Raw genomic sequence first — 21453 nt, 5'->3', positions numbered from 1 at the left:
ATACACTGCACTACATACACACCATGTCACTGTATGTGCCATATAGTGTATATACTGCACCGTGCTGTATACGCCATTATATAATCTCTTCAAGACTACACTCAATAAATTTTTATGAAGGAAACTTGCCTTTAGCACAGAAGTCGTTCCAGAATGTTCCGTTTCAGGAGGGACAGGGGATGGTTCCCTCAGCCTTTCACACCTGTCAGCCCCAACTCCATGTCACAGAAGGACATCCGTGCCATCACTCCTCTCTCCCCCCTCCAAATGTTCCCATTCGAAGCAACAGGGGAAGATTATTCCTGCTGAGGTAACATAAAGGAAAGTCATAGTAATATTTGGCATTTTTAATTTAGGTTTGTTTTATTTAAGTTTAATGTTAATTCCATGCTGTGTTTCAGTAAGAACAATACAGATTCTGTATCTGTGGCTCCAGTCAGATATCCAGTAGTACAAATTAGCTTCAAGTTACACATACTGAACAAAAGAGGTTGAGCGAGCGAAGGGAGATGGGGAGGGGGGAGGGAGAAAAGAAAAAATATTGAACACGCATGCAGGCTTATCAATGCCACCTTCAATGCTAACCTGCTTCGAGGAGAAGTAAAGAGTAGGCAAGAATGAGCAGCCACGGATTGTTGAACTGTTACCAGCACCATGATTTTCAGCAACATTTCAGCACTTTGGAAGGTTTTCTTTCCTTGTTTTTTTTTAATTACAGTAACCCCACTACAATATACGTCCCAATGCAACCTGCAACTCCAAGCTAAACATCCAATTAAGTTTAAACATTGGTATAAAATTCAGTTTAAACAGTTATATATAAAAAAAAGAAAAATGCCACCACATGCATGCTACCTCATGATAAGGAATCTCTCCCCTACAAAGTCTAACAGCCTCCAGGTGTCACATCACTGCCAAGGGCTGTGTCCCCACGGCTGCCAGGACACAGTGCAGTGATGCTGGAAGAGCCTTCCTGCAGTCCTGTTAGTGTCTTAAAGAACCTAAAAGCTGGCACCAGTAAAATCCACAGACATTCACTCTTGCCTTTAAGAACTTTTAAACTGTGTAAAAATAAAAATAAAAATAAAGAAACCCAACAGGGCAGGAACCTAAATTCTGAGACCCAATGTAAAAGTCAGATTTGGTGGTTCTCAGAGTGACACTGAGGGTTTTTGTGGGGAGGGGGAAGGGTGGTCAGAGATGGGTTCTCTTGTTGGCCTTTGTGTCTCACTGGTTTTCATCTTCCACATCCTGCAGCGCTTCTTTATTCTGTTCTTCACCTAGGGAAGGGTTTAAGAGGAACGAGTTAGCTTCTCAAAATGAGACCCGAGGAAAGCCTTAATGAGCATCTAAGATTAATAGTTTCATGCAGTTACACACTCACCCACACTTGCATAAACAACAGACTCTCGTAACAGCCAGATCTGGGGTGAATTAATCTTGGAACCACCTGGTCACACCTCACCCCAACAGCACAGCCAGGAGGACATGGATCTGCTGTCAGGACAGGCAACAAACTGCTGCTCCTGGGAGCTGAGGCTGTGTGTGGTCAGCACTGTCTGATCAGATGAACACACCACAAAAGCCATCAGAACAGCTGTAGGTCCCCATCCTGCAACCACAGCATACCCTCCCATGCAGCCTCACTTCCACCCTACACACCTCTGAGGACACCCAATCCCAGCTACCACAAACCGTACCCCAAACACATTTACAAGTGTCACTCCTTCCTTCTGTCCAAGAACACTCAATCTCAACAACTGCAACTGACCGCAGTCCAACATACAGAGCTGCACCAATGGCAGCAAGCATCTTTCCCTGCTGCAAAATGCAACACGGCAGGAAATCCCAGGCTTGAGGTTATTAAGAATGCTCTGTAGAAATTCACGTCTTGAAAAGCAGCTGGTCAGGACCTATCCAACCAGGCTACAACACACACTGCATCAGAAGCCCATCTGCAGGGCTCAGGGAAGAGCTGCTCTGCTGTACTTCTGCACAGGTCGTGCCCGAGCTCTGCTACAACAGAAGTCACCTTACTGCAGATGGTGCCACACCACGTGCAGGATTTGAGCTATCTGACAGGAAACAGATTTATCCTTACCCTGTGGCACAGCACTGCCCTGACAGCAAAGAAACAACTACTACCCAAAAATGTAACCTGCAGTAGAATCCACTCAGATGAGACTGATGACTTTCAGCACGCTATCAGAACGCCTGCTCAGGCATGTGCACACTCAGATTAGCACCAGGCACAATGCAAGGCACTTTATGGAAGCAGTGGGCCAGGAACACAGGCTACATGATGTCCAACAATATCATTTTCCATTTAGAATTACAAACACATTGTTTCAATGAAGAACACCAAGGCCCTGACAGAGGACAATGATTAGAAGACCTAAGCATGCTCCAGCCAATGCATATAAGCAAATAGTCCTCTAACAGGCAACAGTGGGAGTACTTTTCATGCCTAAATATTCTTAACATCCATCCAGGTACGCAGCTCAGCTCCCAAACACCGGGGTTACGCTGGAACTCAGTCACACAGATCAGACCTGGGCAGTGTCACAGGTCGGGGGAACAACGCTCAGCCCTGGGATGGAGCCTGAGAAACAAGCAGCTCGTCAGCAGCAAACAGTGAGAGAGGCAAGCATGGTTAGTGACCAGAGGAAAACTGACACTGAGTTCATTGAGCCATGACAAGGACTTACAAAGTAGACTTTTTAGGAAAAGAACAGTTGAACTTTCCTTTAGGAATCTATACAGCAGGAAAGAAGGGGAGAACAGGAATCATGTGAAGACGACATTACAAGCATGGAAGTAAACTGAACAGCTCGTTTATGATGTGGTTAGGGCTTGATACATGAGATGAGAAGGTGCAGCAGCTGAGTAATACTCCACCTCAGAACATCACTGCAATCTACACAACTGAATCCACAGGTGGGCAAAGTGAGCAACAAGCATTAGCATCACCACCACCCCTCAGGGAACAGGAACCACCTTCCTGAAGGCCACAACTTGTTCTCACCTACACTCAAAGGCTGCAGCCCATCTTGGGGTACTGAGCTCTGGAAGTAACTGCACTGAGTGCCTCTATTGCAATCCGTAAAGAAAACACAGCTCTGCACTGTGTACACATCACTCACTGTTTTCTTTGGGAAAGTGAACTGCAGAACAGTTTTAAACAGTTCTCTAATCACTGTCCTTCCAGAATGCATTGTGCACAGTAACACCATTCTGAAACACTTCAGGAACCACAAAAACATTGGCTTCCTGTGCTACTGAGCTAATTATGGTAGAAGAAATTTGGATGTGGATTGTGCAAAAAAGGCACATGAAGAGCCTCTGCAAATAGTCTGCTACACTTCTGTGGTACGAAATGAAGTGTCAGACAGCTCACGTGCAAACAGAGGTTGCTTCTGGAAGATGTGTCAGCACTGCTCTACCTCGCATCAGCCATTCACCCTCATCACCCACACTGCCCTTTCTTTCCCAGTGCTTAGCCACAGCAAGAAGGCACCTCAGAACACTGCAGTGCTTAGAGCAGTGCCCATACAGATCCACGAAGGGTTCATATACACCTAGAAACTGGGCTAACACTTTGACTGCAGCATCTGATATCCATGACCTAAGCCAAGGCCAACTCGAGAGCCAGAAGCAGTCAGGGAACAGTGTTTCCTTAAACCAAAACCAACCCCACCACCCTTGTGGTAATATGCAGGAAGTCAGCAGTGCTGCAGCTGCTTTCAGAGGGGCACTACGTGGGTACAGTAATGGAAAGAGAAGCTGATTGCCATCATGGTACAAATAATGCCTTAAATGAGCATCTTACAGTTTCACTTTGTAAGTATAGTTCTACTTTATAAAGTCAAGTCAAGCTGGAATGTTGTTTCAGACCTTTGAGCATCTAGGTGTGTAATACACTTCAAAGAGGACTCACGTTCTTCTCTTAACGTTAAAAAACAACAGTTTTAAAATCGTTCCCAGTCCTTTTTTGAACTGAAAGAAGTTTTGTCTTTCTAGATAAAGGTATGTTTGAACTGCTACTAAGTGAGGCAAGGCAAACAAAGCAGTTCACACTGGGCACTGTACGCCAAAGTTTACGAGGAAACAGCCTCAGAACACCAAAAAGAAGTGTCAGATGTCAGCAAGCAGCAATCCCTGCCCCACCCTCACTGCTGGGGACACAGCCTCTGCTCCAGCAATACCTTCTCTGGAGGCAGAAGCATCTGCTGGGGTACTTAAAGAAGGGAAAGCTTCTTAAACACCTCAAGAAACAAACTGAGGCTTCCTTCTCCGAGCATTCACTTTCTGACCTGTAACAAAGTGGTGCTGTTTTTTTTTTTTTTAAAACTAAATCCCTTCTTCTCTTCATATTCAATAAAGATAAATGGGGCTGCTCTAACACGAAGGGATTGCCCTGATGGGAGAGAGTCCTCCACTGAAAGGCCAACAGAAACATCAGGAGTGACCTGAGGGAGGGGATCCACAATACTTCCTCCTGCACTGGAAATCCACACCTGGTTGAAAGGGGAACTGCAAAAACCAATATGACGAGCCACTAAAGAAAGAGACTAATTAGATCAGTGATTGTTTTAAAAACAGTAATGTTGGAAACATCATTATCTCACACCTTTACAGGTGAAGCTGAAAAGGCTTTGTAGGTGGTGTTTTTACTGCTGCCCTTCATGATCTAAGTATCTGTGCTTTGTCCTCTGGGCTGGAACCAGGAGCCAGCAGCAGATCAGAGCTGAGCTCACTTACCATCACCCTGCATGTCTGAAGTCCATAGTGTCAGGTTATCACGTAACAACTGCATGATAAGTGTAGAGTCCTTATAGCTTTCTTCACTCAGCGTATCCAGTTCTGCAATAGCATCATCGAAAGCTGCTTTCGCCAACCTGCAAGCACAGAATAAACCCAATTTAAAATAAACAAGAATTCAGAAGCCTACATAGTGACCCTACTTCCCAGAGCACCCATCTTCTAGTTAGCTGTTTCACAATCACAGCCTCTATGAATTCTTTTCTTCAAAACTTGACTACCTTGTGTGCCTAGAAACAGTACTGACAGAAATCTGTGTTTCCTTCAACATTCCTACATGTTGCAGCACTGCTGTTGCTAAAAGCTTTAGAGAAGTGTGTACATAACCTGCAATGACAGGAATGAAATAAACAGCTTGCTTTATTCCACATCTCAATACCCAAACAAGTTAAATCCCTAAAGACAGATGAGATCATATTTCTGTAGATGTCACTAATTTCTGTGACCATGACCTCTCATGCCTTCTATGAGACTTGTGTAAGAGCCAACAGCAAGAGAGGCAAGTTTGGTTAACTCACATTTCTTGCAGGATACGAGCATGCACAAAGTTAATGTGTGAGCTCCCAAGCTGCCTTAGGTTCAGTGATCCACAGTTAATGCTATTTTGCTTCTCCAGTAATCTACTCTCAGATGAACAAATGCATATGGGCTCACAAGAACAGAAAAGTTGAAAGCTTTTCCTGTGACTTAACCTCAAAGCGAGAAAAGCAAGCCCAGTGCTCTCTGCTGAATCAGAAGACATTACACCCAACTGGGAACCACACTCAGCGTGTGGATTGTTCACAGAAAACCCTCCCCCATCTCCTCAGTCACCTGCAGGCACGATCAGGAGAATTAAGAATTTCATAGTAGAATACAGAGAAGTTGAGGGCGAGTCCTAGGCGGATAGGATGTGTTGGTGGGAGTTCTGTCATTGCAATATCACTAGCAGCCTTGTAAGCCACCAAGCTGTTCTCTGCAGCCTCCTTCCTGTCATTTCCTGTGGCAAACTCAGCCAGATACCTATGGTAGTCCCCCTTCCTGAAAGACAGAACAGAACAAACTAGAAGTCATCAGTCCTCACTTAAACAGCAGCCACAAAAAAACCATTTGGTTCCAAATTTATACATTTCTGCATCAAGGGACATTACTGCTGAATTACTGTCCAAACAACAGCATACCTCATCTAATCTCTAGGTTTCATTTTGTTGCTTTGTTTTTCAACCTGCAACAATAGGGATACTTCAAACAGGGGGAATCATTTAAAGATAAAGATCACTTCAAGATTGCACAATCACACAAGAAAACACTAAAGCAGAGATGTATTAATTCAAACAAAATGGTTAGTACATTTAAATCTGCACAACAGCTCTGACCATCTTACTCTGAACGGCCTCTCAAGCTCCTGCCTGACACCAACAGCCCAAATGCAGACCAAAAGGTACATTCATTACACACAATTGAACTGCCTTCTTCTAGAAAGAAACTTCACTCTCTGAACAAGTAGCAACTGTATTCTTATTATCTTAGTTCAGCTACAACACGAAGTCCTTGCCTGACATGGCAATACTTACATTTTGTAATAGAAAACCTTGGACTCGCCAGTGTTAGCTGCTGGAATGAGGTGTTTGTCCAGTACATCCAGAATGTCACAACAGATTAACTTCAGTTCAGTCTCAACCTAAGAAGAGAAATAACCACAGTGAGGCAAGGTTAGCACTGAGACAAAAAGGCTGTTAAAACATATCAAACAGGTGACAAAAATCCAAGGAGGGGGGAGACAAGAACAGAATCAAAGATTCAGCTGGCCCACAGATACATTAAGCAAAAACAGCACGGGGTAATTAGCCATCACACAGAGAGGCAAGGACTGATGTATGACGAAACGCATAACTGAGTAATGGAATTACAAATTCCTGGAAAACACCTTGCTAGACAGCTGCATTAAGGCTGTCTCAGCATCTGATTCCTTCCTGCAAGACTTGCACAACCAATGCCTCACATTTTTGACCCTGGAAGGCCACCCTAAAGTGGGAATGATGAAGGGGAACCACCTGAATGCAGTTAAGAGTGGTTAGCTCAACTCCATGTCATCCTCAGGGCTAAGCTACACATTCACAACAGGTATTCACTGCCCACCTGTGACCACAGTCTAACAGAGAGCTCGAAGACAAAAATCATGTAATAACAGATCAAAAATGTCACAGAGAAAAGAAGAAAATCCAGAAAAACAAACTTTAGAAGCAGGGAATAAAAGCAAAGCACAGCAGAAACCATACACTAACAGCAAGGTCAGCAACAAAGAAAATCTATATATAATAAAGTCTTATATGAGACTTCAATAGCTACAGTTGGAAATATTCACATCACTTTTTGTTTTTTTCTGATTGGAATATAAAGCAACATTTGTAAGGCTGGTTTCTACCATAGGAAATATCATACCTGAAAACAAAGAAAACACACAATAAAAAAACCCCAAACCTACAAACTGTCTTTGCACCTCAGCATTGCCCAGAGCAGATTTGCTCCAAGCATTCCACATCACTCTCAGAAGGGGTTGGCTGAGCACACAGCAACCCACTGCTGCTCTCACACAATTTAGCGTTAACTTGCACAGTAACAGCTAGAGACAACCCCAGCCCAAACCACTGTTAGGTTTCACAAAAAGCAAAGGTTTTCAAGAGAAGGCATCAACAACATCAGCTTCAATAAACTGCCCCAGGAGCTACACACCTCAGATCACAGGGGCAGCTCGCTCCCCTCCTCATCCCTCCAGCCACGCAGTTCTCTCTCACACAGCAATGCTGCTGTCATGCAGTATCACTACACAGCTCCCACGTGTAGCCTTGAGAGCTGTAATGTGCAGATCTAAAAGAAATTCAACCAGCACATTCCAATTTGTACCAACTTACTGAACGGATATGGAAAAGCTCCTTTAGGTAAATTAATCTACATCATACGCGAACAGTGCTGGGATGCCCTAACTTCAAGTGGAAAGTTAAATGCTATACTTAGTTACATGACAAATGCTTAAGGAATTTGCTGAAATATGGTCACTTGAAGAATCTACTTCATATATTCTTGTGCTACAAAAGCTATAAAACCTTTGCCAGCAGTTTCCTTCAAACTTCTTTCCTCTTGATCCTCTTTCTCAATGACTTCTTTTGCAGAGAGATCTTCAGCAAAACTGCAAAGAATTAAATCAGTTTCTAATCCTCTTTTGTTAAACCAAACATGTACAAAGTTCCATTTCATCTCAGACAGACCTTTCTCAGCTGTGCTTCAAGGAACACTCACACCAGTTACCAGACATCAGCTGCTGACCAGGGCAACATATATGCCCTGCTCAGGCTCAACTTAAAGATTTAATACAAACTGAATTAAGAACAAAAAACAAAGACAAAACTACACCCCCCCACCCCAAATCCTAGCAGGTCTTTTACAAAAAGGATCTTCTCTCAGTAAAGCCAGTGCAGGAGCCCATACTAAACCTGCTCAGAACACTTGGAACAGATAGTTCTACAGCTCAGAATACAGCACACAGAACTACAGGCTCTGGTCATCAAGAAGAGATGGCTCCACAGTATGTGTGGAGGGGTCTCTACAATCCATCGTGCCTCTGCTGTAGTAGCAGCAAGGGTTTAAGCAGATTTCAGATTGCGTTCTCAGCTCTGCAGGTAGAGCCCTGTAGACCACCTGGTGACCCAAACAAAGCAGCTTACTGGAAACCACCAGGAGATGGAGGCCTGTGCTAGTTCCTTGACCTACTTCAGTATTTAGCCCTCATAACTGGGATGCAGCGTGAAACCAGAACAACAAGCAGCAGTAGCTGAAGCCTGTGAGCTATCTTCCTCCTCATGCCCCTGAAGAATAGTATGTGTAGGCTATGTATGAAGAGGTGAAGGTGGCCCCACAGCTTCCCCAAAACACAACCCGGCTTGTTAAGTATGAGCACTAGAAACAAACATAAATACAGACCTTAAGAGGAAGGTGAATACTTGTCCTATGCTATTAGAGAAGGGATTTGGTCTTACAGCAAGGATGTGAGCTGCATCATGTGCAAACATACACTGCTTCATGCTCTCAAGGACAAACTAAGAAAGCCTGCATTCCCATCCACAGAGATGAGAAGGAGCCAGGAGCTCCACTTCTGCACAACAAGTGGCCACATGACCAAAAAAAGCAGGAATAGCATAGGCAGCATTTTTTCCACATGGTTACAATGTGTTCCACTACATCTGTCTTAACATATCTCAGGCAACACCATCACCCCCTGAGATGTGTCCCAGCTCAGGCTGGCTTCAAGTCTACTGAGTTTGAACACAACCACGAAGCGTTACATTATAAGAAATACCAATACCAACAAGAATATCCATTACCCGCACACAAAGTACATTTTTTATTACAGCTCAAGTTGCAGTTTCTAGCTGTACAAACCCACTGCTGGTTCTAAGGGGAGGGGAGAGGTTTTCTCCAGAGCCAGTGCTCCTCTCCCCTCCCCATTACTTACAACTTAGCCGGTCAGTCCCCAAAAAAGCACCTTTTTCCCCTTCTCCTTCCTCAGTCATGCAAGCATGGGAAGAATCTCTTAACAACACTCAACTTAAAATGAGAAATGCAATGATAGTATGTATACACTCACATAGCAGGGTGTAAGCAAGACAGCCCCAACTCTCCAGACCTCATCCACTCCCACAAGCACTGAGTACAACAGCAGGGCAGCTCTGCTGCAGCTCTCATGTCAGCAGCAGCAGAAACTGCACCTCAAACCCTTGCACTTGTCCTTTAGACCCTTATTTCTCAAATTCTGTCCTGACAAACCAACTAACATTCTCCTCATATCAAGTAGAGTCTTCCAGTAGCTATAAACAGGACATAGTCTTTAGCTGCAGCAGACAGCATGAGCTTCTTTGGAGCACTCAGGCCAGGTAGGCAGACATCTACTCTTTCTTCAGCATGGAAACACATTCCTGTGTGCCCAAAGCCCCAGAGGACCTGTGATGGGTACCCCACTGCTGCACAGCAGTGCACTCTATGTGACCTGTACTTGGAGGACTGGATGCAAGTGTATTTCTTGCTCACTAGCCCATTCTGGACAGCACTTGCTCTCTTTAAAGAGAGATGAAGAATAATGTGTTTTACAGTCCTTCCAGGGACAATGAAACGAAGGCTTTTCGCTATTAAAGGAACCCTGGAAAAGATAACTGCCCATAAAACGTTAAGAAAAAAAACAAAACAACATAACTTGAAAGCTTGAAGTTTAAGACAAATGATACTGTCTTAATTTATATGCTCTGCTAGGAAGATTTTAAGATACCCATTAAGAAATGGTATTTGGGACTGTATGTAACTGGCAGAGCTTCACCCCATCAGCATGCCAGCATAAAATTAGAAACTCAGAACTTGAACAATTCCATGGAGCAAATGAAATGCTATGAGTCAAAAGAAAGCAGTCCAGAGCCACTCTTCAGAAAAGAGATCCAAGCCAACCCCATTTCCATTGGCAGTGTATGAATCAGTGCCAGGTGGTTAAAAGAGACACTCCACCATTTCTCTGGAAGTAAAGATGTGAACTGTGGAGGCACTTATGCTCATGACTGATCTGAAGTCTGCAGAAACGCGTAGGATTTTAGTACTATAGGAGAAATGTCTGCTCCACATTAAACCATCACTTAAGGAGGCCACAGCTGAGGGAGGAGGGGGGAACAGCTCACTGTTCTAATAGCCAACAGTTTCATTAGCCCTCATGGATGAAAGTCTAAGCTCGCTCCAAGTTCTCCATTTTAGGTAAAGCTGCACAGGCTGACTAGACTCACCATTAAGTTATTTCCATCTATTCTTTTCCCCCTTTCTGAAGGGAAAAAATAGCAAGGCCCTAGTGCTCATTACACATCCAGCTTTCACAGCTGAGATGACCACAATACCTTAATTCCCTGCTCCTAGGAATATGAGAGTGCTTAAACTTAAGGGCAACAAACCCAGAGTTCAGATCTCCTGAGCTGAATGGCACTGTGCTATAGCACCAACTACACCTTACCATTTGCCGATATTCCCGAATCATTTTTAATTTATCTTCTCCTCCTTTGTTTTCTTCTTTCTGTTCAATGCTGCTGATTATTCTCCAGGAAGCTCTCCTGGCTCCAATCACGTTTTTATATGCAACAGAAAGCAGATTTCTTTCTTCCACTGTCAACTCCACATCCATTCCAGCCACTTTCTTCATTGATTCAACCATTTCTAGGAAGAAAAGGTCAGGAGTTATTCTCAACGTTAAAACATCTTTCAAACCATAAAGAGAAGCTGCTTGTTAATGACAGCTTGTCAAAACAGGCTCCCTCCTCCTTTCACACAGTTACACCTTGCCTCTCAGAGGAGCACTCCAAACAAGTCAGTGTGGATGTACACAAAGGAATCACCTGATGTTCTCCTAAATGCATTTGACAAGGGTACCCAAAGCATTCCTTAGCGACAGTTTGAGAAACAAACAAAACCAGTTTAACAGTAGGGTCTCATTATTTTTTTACAGTAGAGTTTCAGTACAATCCTACAGGAATGTTCTTCAAAGTGCTCCAGGAAAATGCTCAGTGACAAGTCAGAAACATACAACAGCTTCCAGCACTACAGGGATGGACTGAATTTCAAACGCACCACTGACCTGCCAGTTGAAACAGTATATTGTGGTGATTAACCAAAATCTAAGATCCTGATTTGAATAGATGCAAAGAAACAAGAATACTGCCGTTAGAGAAATGAGTCCGAGTTCCAAGAGGAAACCACCAGAAGAAAAATTAACTGCTTGGAGAAGTGACAAAAGAGTCCTCCTGAGGATAACCAGAGCAGCACCACCCAGCCATGCCAAGCAACTATTTGCACTGGAAAAATAACATAATGTAATTTGTATTTATAGCTTAAACCATGCAGAAAAGACTTCCAAACCTCAGGTTAAAGAAATGATTACTAAATATAGCTTTTCTATACCCAAGTGAAAGTAAAAGCCTGAATTACTTAAGGAAGGCTTTAATTCTTTCATTACCTAATCACATTATGATTTTCTATGACATAACAGAAAAATAAAGGCTGAAATTATGACATATATGCTAAGAGAACCTAGGCTGAGACACCCAGAAGCCTTAAGTTACATTCTGACAAGGAGTGCTTCAGTTCATTCATCCTTGACCTTTCAGCTTCTAAAGCTGATGAGAAATCCATGGACAGAATAGCCACTAATGAGAGACCAAGTCCCCAGCAGGACCCCAACCCCACCTACCTCACAACCTCATCCTCCCTATCCCCAAACCTTCTGTTATGTTGTGCTCTATTAACAGCAGCAAGTAAGAAGATGCAAGTGAATCTGAATTGTCATACCCTCCATCAGGTGCCAAAACTCATCACCTCTGCAGGCAGAAGCTATTTCAGTAATAGAACTATGGTCTCAATTTTCTGCCCTGCAGGAAGGCCGTTATCAGCCTCCAGCAGGTCGCCACATACACAGCACAATTTAATAGTGGCTCTGTTCTCACCAGGAGAAAAACACCCCTACCTCTACTAGGGACATTCTGCTGCTTCAGCTCATGAAGTAACAAAAAAATGATACCATGATAGTATGTTTACAACACCTGACTGTTTCAAAATGAACTCTTCTTGATGAAGACTCCACAAAGTCATCCTAAACGCTCTTTAAATGCATTTAACAGAAGCACACAGCCTCAATTTAAGCTAGCTAAGAAGAAAGCAGTGCTATATAGTTACAGTAAGCAACTTAAGCAGTGCAAACTCCAGGATTTATTTCCTAAAGGATGACACTACCATCTACTCAAATCATTTCAGAACTTTGATTTCTTCCTATGAGTTATGCTCCCAGATTCTGAGGTTCCTCATGCAGCAGAGGTACACTCGAGGCAGTCTGCATGCCACAGCACCTGCTCTTGTGAAAGAAGACCAACACAAATGAAGTCTTGCAGTCCCTGACTGGGGATCTCCACCAAGCTCCAGCAAGAGCCATAAGGCTTGTATTTCAGCTTAATGTTTAACTGCCCTCAGATAAGAAAACTCATTGAAACTGTTATTATTGCTTCAACTTGAGAGATTAAGCTGTAGCTGTGAATGCACAGCCCTCTTTTCACTCATTAGGCACAGAAGCTGGTGAGCTGAAGAAATACCCTCCAGAAACTAAGTGCAGAAAAGAGGCAGCAATGCTGCGCCCCTCATCCACCACGCTCACCTCCAAGCATCTGCCACCTCTTGTGTGAAGGTCTTTGTTCCTGCAGAATATGAGCACCACCCTTTAGCCAAACATGCAAAGCTTTAGACAGTTCCTCTTTATACATTCATGTTGATACACACAGATAATTAACTGTCCCAGAAACATGGAGGTAAGGAACATGTACTGCAACTTTCTAGGCTTTTCCATCCTCAAAAAAAGGACCAGGAAAGCACACCTGTATGTTCACCAACTGGAAAAAAGCAGCCTTGGTCTACATCAAGAAATATTCTATATACAAAGACCCATATGCCTACAAGCAGAACAAGTATCTTATATTCTAGGTGCAGTTTTACCTCTCTGGAAGATCCTGTGCAGAGATGAAAAGCTTGAAGACTGTTCATGACAAAGTACAAGTCCCGGATTACATCTCAGTAAGAGGGATTACAGCAGCAATGACAACTCACTGCACAGCCCATCTGAAGATGCTTACACTGCATTTCAGAAGTAGCAGCATTACCTTCATTCAGAAGGAGCCTGTAATTAAGTGGTTAAGTTCCAGCCTTGTGGCTGTCACATCGTGCCACAATTAGAGTAGGAAATCCCCACAGCATTAATTGAAAGGAGAATATACCACAGAACTGTAGATTTCTATCCTTCTCCGAGGTTGTTTCTAAGAAGTACTACAACAAGTGGACACTTCTGATTAAGCAGGTATTACAGCCTATATATGCTCATGGGGGAAAAAAAGCATTTGAATGAGACACAACAGTGCCTACACTTCCATAACATCCCATGAAACTCCAAGGAGGAATCTGCTAGTTACCTGCTCCACAGCTGAACACTGCCAGGAAGACAGCCAGCTCCTCACAACACCAATGCTGCTGACTGATCTGCAGCCACAGGACACAGACACAGCCCATGCAGCACAAAGGGCTCAGATGATGGCTGCCATTACTGGGGGCCACTGCCTACAGGAGGTGTGCAGAACAGCAAGGCGTGTGCCTTGGGGCTCAGCCTTCTGTTTTAAAGAAGACTACTGCTTGGAGTCCTAGAGCTGGACGTGCCTGTAAACACAATGTAGCTTAATGAATTTCTTAAGCACAACTATAGGTTTTTCACCTTTCCCAAAAGGTAGAAAAGGAACAGACATAACTGAAGTTTTGAATGCTGAAGGTGCATCTGTTTCTTTATATATTATATATATTCAGTCAAAGGAATTGGTCTGAAACAGTTCCTTGAAAGCATAACCAAGGAAAAGAACAACACAACCCAGTACTGTGGTCCTATGGGAGGACTGCAATCCATCACAAAGCAGAGAAGCCTCCAGAACAGACAAGGCGTGTGCAAGGAAGAGCCATTTGCTTTAAATGCTAATGGACCCAGACACAGCCACAACATTCATTTACTGCACACTAAAAAGTAATGGAGGAAGTTTACAAGCACTGAGAAGCACAGCACTGATAACCATAGGGTTATTAGGGCACAAATGATGAGGAAACAGAACAAAACAATGAGCATCTCTTTATCGGGGGAAAAAAAAACAAAACAAGACAGACACTCAGAGTATTTTCTGCTCCTCAAACTCCAGAAGTCCCAACAGTCCCACAAGATGCTGGAGCATCCCTGTGTAAGGAAAGGAAGCAGCCAACACACTGCACATTCTCTGTAAGAATTACAAGCTTTTCCAGAACACAACACAACGTTTCACAGCAGACCTTAGGAAGGAGCAGCACTATCAAACAATGCCGGTATCAACCTGACAGTTTTATCACTTATGCTACTCAGATTAAAAATGCAAGTCTAGCTTAGTAATTAATAGAGCAGCAAGAGAAACCACTCAGCCTGAGCTCTGGCCAGGGAAGATAACACCTCATCTGTAGCCCATTTGTGTTCACCACAGCCAGAATTTGGAGTACTGGTAATGAAATAAACCAAACACGGCTGCTAACAAGTCAGAAGGACCCAAAACACAGTACCCAATCCCCAACTCATTAACATCCTCTCAGTTAAGATTTCAACAGCAGAAGCAAAGAGAAGCGTGCCAGCAGACAGCAAAAAGAAACTTATTAATAGTAACAGTAATTGTTATTAATAAAACACTTCCCAGTGCTCAAGATCAATTATTACAAAAAAAGTGGATCATAAATGCTACACTGAAGAGTATGGCCTTCTGTAAGTGCATATAATGCACCACAGATGTACTCTGATGTACACAGACAAGGAGGGCATGATGGATTTGGTTTACCAAGATCGAGGCATGTGCCAAGGACCCTCACCCAAGGTTCTTTAAGGAACTCAAGTGCTACCAGATATGGATCAGATCCTCACATGGAAAGATGCTTGGCTGAAAGACAGCCAACAGGGCATGAATACAGGGTCAGTGTTCAGAGTAGAGTAAGATCACCAGTGAAACCACAAATTATCAGTGCTGGGGAAGTATGCTAGTATTTGTAAGCAATCCAGAAAAAAAAGAGAGTACTCAATACTAATTTAGTAGTCACAGCAAATTGCTCAGAGCAATAAAGACCAAAGAAAGCAGGAGAAATAATAGCACATATGTTTTCTCTATTAAGTGATGTGTAACCATGAGAAATACAACCCAGATTCCACTCTCCCTAGATGTGCAGCCCTCCAGCTGATATCAGCAGGCACCATTCTATTCACTGCAACGATCAGCTCCAAATCCAAGGCAAGACAAATCAAGGCTTTAACTGCTGGTGCACCCCAGGCAACTCCAACATCTGACTGCATGACTGAAACACAGTTCTACAAATCATACTCCTGCTTTTATGCTCTTTAAGAAATAGATGATCTAAGACAAATAATCCAAGTAACCGTGGTACTTTCTGCACAATCCTACAAATTATCAACACGATTCCTAAGTCATTTCTCCATTTTCAAGTGGGTAAGATGTATTTTCCTAAAAGAGGTCTGCTAGTAACAAGAGTCCATCTGAAAGCAGACAGACAAACACAAGGACTGAGTCTCACATGTTTCAGTTTGAAATCTACTACAAGAGTCTCCTAATACAAGAAGTTGAGTAAGTCAATGGACAGTAACCTAGTATCTGGTCTCCCTTCAGAGCACCAAGACAGCCAAGCTGTCTCTAATGCTCAACTCTTTTGAGTATCTCAGAAATTTCAAGTATGGAAGGTCCTCTCCCAGAATTCTGTTGGGCAGAGGGGATATTACCACCCATTATCTACCTGAAAGAGAACCACTGCAAACTGAAAATAATGAGCAACTCAATTTATACCACAGGAGAATCCAATTCTTCATCAAGGTATAATCTCAAGCCCTGTTACCATGAGCCAACTTGTTCTATGTGTTCAGATCTTGGATTTGGTGTGCTGCCTCCCGAGTGAAGGTCTGCTTCCCTGGCAAAGAGTTCATAGCAACACGGGAGTCAGGAGAGCTGTCAGATATCATCTTCCCTGCTGAAAACTCACCTACAAATAAAAATCCGCATTTAAAAAAATCCTATCACCCTGCTTCAAGACCTGTGGCACAGAACTGTTAGAAGGACACACGAATCTGCAGTACTCGCTTCAGCTTACCTTCTATCCTAGCATCCTCCTCAACTGATGGACACAAAGGTGCTACCCAGTTTCCACAATGGAGAACCAGTTTTGCACTCAGCAGTCCACGAGAACGCAGAAACAAACATGTTTTGAAGCAAGAAAGTAAAGTGTTGGTAAGGTAATGTCATAAACCAACACAATTTTATCTACTCCAGTTGTTTCCAGAGAAGACACTTTACACCTATGTTATACTATTAGTAACTGTCTTCCAAGGAACTGCAGGCAAGCAGTTTTGTTTTTTATTTCTGAGGTAACATTTGTCACAAAGCTTGCTCTAATACCAGTAAGCTTCCTGGCATTCTGTGATTTGTCATGACATGCCTAAGTAGATCTGAGAAGAGAGTCAGATACCCAAATCTCTTACTATCCCCAGAGATCACAGCTTAAGCGTTATTCACACTGCAAAAGCACCTAAGAAAGCGCTCCCCTTGATCTGGGCCAATATACTCAGGGCTGTACAGACACAGGACTAGATCTCCAACAACTCACAGGCACAGCTTGGCAGGCTTCTAAACTTAAGTGGGTCATGTAGCTAAAAAAAACCCAAAAACTCGTTAGATGCCTACCTCAGGAGCTGCCTCAAGCACCATGGACCATACTGGTCCTAAGCACACAGCACACTGAGTTTCAGTGAGAAAGATGTGGCAGAACATAATGCTATCCTAACATTAAACATAGAAAATTGCCATTTTACATTCATATTCAAGTTGCTAAACAGGTTCCTATTGCAGCATATTTGTAGACAGTACTTACCACCACAGCAGTCAGCATCTGAAAGTTATTAACTGTTACCTTACCACCACGTATCTCAGAGATGAAACTAAAGGACATGACTTTGCCACACCATTTCATTCACACTGAGCAGCCTCAGCAGAAACACACTACTTCATATAAGTGAGAACAAGATACACTTTTCTTTTTTCTTGCCAATTGAACAAGGATATGGAATTAGATGCTAAACCTGCACCTACAGTACATATTTTTCAAGGCCAGGGACATGAAAAAGAAGGCTGTCTCTAGGACAAGTGAAAGAATCAAGGGGTGCACCCTGAATCCCTTGACCCAACTCAACGAGTCTAAAACCCACAATACTGCTTTTAACAAAAGAACTCTTAGGTTACCATTACCTCCTCAGTGATAACATTCTCACTGCCGTGTAAGAAGCCACATAGCACAAGAAATCCTCTAAAATCTGACTTATCCATCTCGTTCTGCAAACATCCATGAGAGCACTGGGATGGAAACCCCACTGACAGAAACACCACACAAAGGCAATCTCTGTCAATCCTTTTTTTTTTTTTTGTCAGGAAATCAGACTGTTTTGCATTGCAGATTTCCACAATGGGGTAGGGTCTGACTGCTTCCCAAAGAAGTGATTTACCATTTATCTTGGAAAGCATCTGTTATACCTCAGGAGCTCCCAAAGATGATGCATCCTCCAGACTGCAGAAGCATCCTGGTCTGGGGTTCCACTCAAACCAGAGCTAATGCTTACCACTGCACTGACACTCATCTGCACCAGGTCCCCACACACAGAAAAACCCCACTCCAATGATACTGCTGCATCTGTGGTCTTTGTGGAGGATTGCAGCAGGCAGAACAATGCATCTTCCCATCCCACACCCTTAAGGGGACAAAAAAAAAAAAGCCAACCCAAAACCTACAACCCCCTCCTCAACCCACAGATGTTGCACTCCTACTGTGAGCTGCAAGTCTACCACCAATCCAGGTAAGATAAGTCACACCACAATATCTGGGTTGGGGGAGTTTTTGTTTCCTTTAAGACCCTACAGTTACAGAGATGAGACTACCTGGCTGCTGTCACTTAGTGGGAGTCTTCTTCCGACCCCGTTTCCTACCAGAACATTCACTGAAGACAACCTTCATTACTTCTCCTTTGTTTTAGTTTCTCTTCTCCTCCCCAAAACCTGTATTTCTCAGATGTTTTGGAATCACGTTATCTGAAGTTTTCTGAGCAGTAACTTGGAGAACAAAGCCCAGTTCTCACCCACCGACTTTCCTGCTAATGGAAAACTGTGACCAATTAAAGGACCCATAACATTTCCCTCTCCTAAATGAATCCTAACTGCACTCACACTCTTTACGAACACCAGTGTTTCTCACTTGAAATGCATACACACAAAGTCTTAGGGTAGAAGTAACAATCCCACATGATTAACGCCACTGAGAAAATTAAAGGTCCTTCCTGCTATAGGCAAGAGAAGCACCTTGAAGGGAGCAGCCACAAGGCAGACATCTTGGGGGCAAGAGCTGCCAGCTCCTTCCCACCGCCCCTTTTTTCCCCCCAGATATAAAAGGATCGGGCACAGAGCTCTAAGCAAACGAGGAAAAAACAAAACAACAAAAGAAAAAAAGACCAAGTGGAAAAGTAAAAGGGTCTGTAACGATTTCCAGCGCGTTAATGAAAGCACACGCTCTTCCTTTAGGTAATGACGGGTAGCACCAGACGGCTGTAGAGCGAGAGCTCTGTGCTCTCCGCAGGCAGCCGCGCCCCCAAAGGAAAGCGAAGGGAGAGAAAGAGAAGCACCAGCCCCCTCCCCCGGGCCCCTCCAGCATCGCCTGCCGAGGGCCGGCACACACCTTCCGGCGCGGGGCGTTGTCTGCGGCGAACCAACCTCAGCCCCGCAGCGCGGAGCCCCGGCCGGAGGGAAGCACGGCCCGGCACGGCCGGAGCCGCCCCACAAGCCCGCCCGGCGCGGAGCGGCAGGGTCTCTTTGTCGGGTCCCCCCCGAGGCGGGGGCGGCTCCCCCTTCCCCCCCCAGGACTCGCCCTTCGCGGCCGCCATTTTCTTCCCGGCTTCTGCCGCCACCGCCCCCCGAAGCGGGCCACGCCCAGGCCGCGGCCGCCCGCTCATTCAGGGCCCCCCATCCCCGGCTCCGCGGCCCTCGGGGCGCTCCCCGTGGCCATTTTGTCGGCGCCCCCCTCCTCCGCCCCTGCTCCCCCTCCCCCGCCCAGCCGCCATTTTGTGGCCGCTCCCTCCCTCTCCCCTTGGCCTCGCACGGCCTTCCCGGCCGGCGCTCACCATCGTAGCGCTCGGCCTGCTCGGCCAACTTAGCCTGATAGACGAGGTCCTCCCGATCGTCCATGTCCTGCAGGCGGAGTGGCGTCGGGGAAGCGTAAGGGGCGGATGGAAGCCGATGAGTCTGGGGGGCTCAGCAGCTACCAGCTCGCTGCTCTCCGGGCAAATATGGCGGCAGCACCTCCTCCCGCTGCATCCGGGCACTTGCGCGGCTGCGCGCATGCGCCCTCCGGCTTCCCATGGCAACGGCGGCTCCTTAGCAACGGGCGGGAGGCGGCGGGGCCGAGGTTGGGGGAGCGGCCATTTGCTCCCGTATTACCGGGATCCCTCCCCGTGCTTTTGGACAAAGCGCTGCGTGTGTTTTGGGCGTGAGAACGCCAAGCTGTGCGGCGAAGGGTCGGCCCGGGGCTGCGGCCACCGACGGCTCTGAGGGGATGGAGTGGGGACGTGAGCAGAATGTGTCATGAGTTCCTCTCAGCCTGCCTGAAATACAGCGAGCAGCCATTTAAGCGATCGGGAGAACGCCTCAGTTTCCCAGATCACAAAGGTCTGGAGAAAAATGAAATAGGGAAAAAAAAAAATGAAAGAGGGACACTGATTGGCTGGAATAAATGTAAGGTTTGTTCAGGGTGGGTGTGAACTCTGTTAAGGAGGGTGTAGTGAGGTGGGGTCGGCCTCTGCTCCCAGGGAATAGTGTTAGGACAAGAGGTCACGGCTTTAAGCTGTGCCAAGGGAGGTTTCAGGTTGAATAATAGAAAAAAAATCCTCTCTGAAAGAGCGGTGATGCAGTGGCACAGCTGCACAGGGAGGGGGGCAGTCCCTGTCCATGGAGGTGTTATCCAGAGCTGTGGGGATGTGGCACTGAGGGCTGTGGTCTATGGGCACGGTGCTTTGGGGATGAATATGGGGACCTGAGAGCTCTTTTCCAACCTTAATCACTCGATGATTCCATGAACAGTCTCGTGTCTCTTTTTCCAGCGTCTCCTTAGATGGATGGGCGGAGTGGCCTCAGTCTTCCTGAGGTGTGAAAGCCCACAAAGGCCCTGGCAGCTTCTGATGCACAGCAGAGACCGTGCAGCCCCTGGCACCACTTGGACAGTGCTGAGTATCCCTTTGGTGTTTTATACTGCACCCACTGAAAGGGGCACGGTTTTAAAAATTGTTTATTGTTTCCTGATCCATAGAATCACAGAATTGTAGGGGCTGGAAGGGACCTCCAGAGACCATTTAGTCCAACCCCCTGCCAAAGCAGGCTCCCTAGACCAGGTTGCACAGATAAAAAATCCATTTCAATGTATTATTTCAGTTAATGAATAATACCTTCAGGCTGTGTAAGACTAACAATTGTATGGCATGCTTATGGGTATTAAGTATTACAAAAGTATTACAATGATTTTTATATAATTTTTTACCTCACTTGAAAATCAATGCTCTGTTTCCATGAGACCTTTTGGACCCCAACTGTTGTTCAGTCCTCAGGATTATCTGATCAGAATTCCATACAGGAAAATACAAAGATATTGGCATGTGTGGACTGAGGTGAAAAAGTCAGGTACCAAGTCCAGGAAAAAAGAATATAAAAAACTGTTTACAATCTGAAGGAAATATGATCAGAAAATGCAGATTTTGTTGCAATTGGAACTCATGATATACCTTTACCTCATAATTGTTCCTAAGGACGCAGTACAATTACCCAGGATTCTGGCAGGCACCCAAAAAATCCCAGCTGTGTATGACCACTGTGTATTTGTGTAACGCTGTACAACTTAAAATCACCTCAGCACTTCATAAATCTTAACCAAAAAAAGCCTATTTTCTCAGCAGCTAAG

General features: G+C 44.8%; 1 protein-coding gene across 2 annotated transcripts; it reads right to left on the bottom strand.

Moving 5' to 3' along the window:
- Positions 1-931: 931 nt before the first annotated feature.
- Positions 932-19818, bottom strand: YWHAE (tyrosine 3-monooxygenase/tryptophan 5-monooxygenase activation protein epsilon). Of its 2 annotated transcripts, XM_065731859.1 has the most exons (7): positions 19628-19818; positions 10838-11037; positions 6375-6481; positions 5635-5841; positions 4762-4898; positions 2709-2755; positions 1222-1280 (listed from the first exon to the last, which is right to left on the bottom strand). In XM_065731859.1, exons 1-6 carry the CDS (start codon positions 19689-19691, stop codon positions 2748-2750), a joined length of 723 nt encoding a protein of 240 aa, XP_065587931.1. In that variant the 5' UTR covers positions 19692-19818; the 3' UTR covers positions 1222-1280; positions 2709-2747. The 2 variants fall into 2 exon arrangements, with proteins under 2 accessions (XP_065587930.1, XP_065587931.1); XM_065731858.1 differs by lacking the exon at positions 2709-2755 and having other exon boundaries at positions 932-1280.
- Between the last annotated feature and the right edge of the window lie 1635 nt (positions 19819-21453).

This window comes from Cyrtonyx montezumae, unplaced genomic scaffold, assembly GCF_038088225.1.
Source record: "Cyrtonyx montezumae isolate F1298 unplaced genomic scaffold, pur_monq_1.0 scaffold_15, whole genome shotgun sequence".
In the NCBI taxonomy this organism is placed as follows: domain Eukaryota; kingdom Metazoa; phylum Chordata; class Aves; order Galliformes; family Odontophoridae; genus Cyrtonyx; species Cyrtonyx montezumae.
Note: the sequence above shows the minus strand (reverse complement) of the source record. Positions and strands in the feature narration are given on the sequence as shown.

Excerpts from the sequence above, each read along its gene's own strand:
- YWHAE (XM_065731858.1), bottom strand. The coding sequence starts at position 19,691 with ATGGACGATCGGGAGGACCTCGTCTATCAGGCTAAGTTGGCCGAGCAG. Across the intron at positions 11,038-19,627 it reads GCAGGCCGAGCGCTACGATG|AAATGGTTGAATCAATGAAG; the intron begins GTGAGCGCCGGC and ends TTTTCTTCCTAG. Across the intron at positions 1,281-4,761 it reads TTCAGACATGCAGGGTGATG|GTGAAGAACAGAATAAAGAA; the intron begins GTAAGTGAGCTC and ends ACCCTTCCCTAG.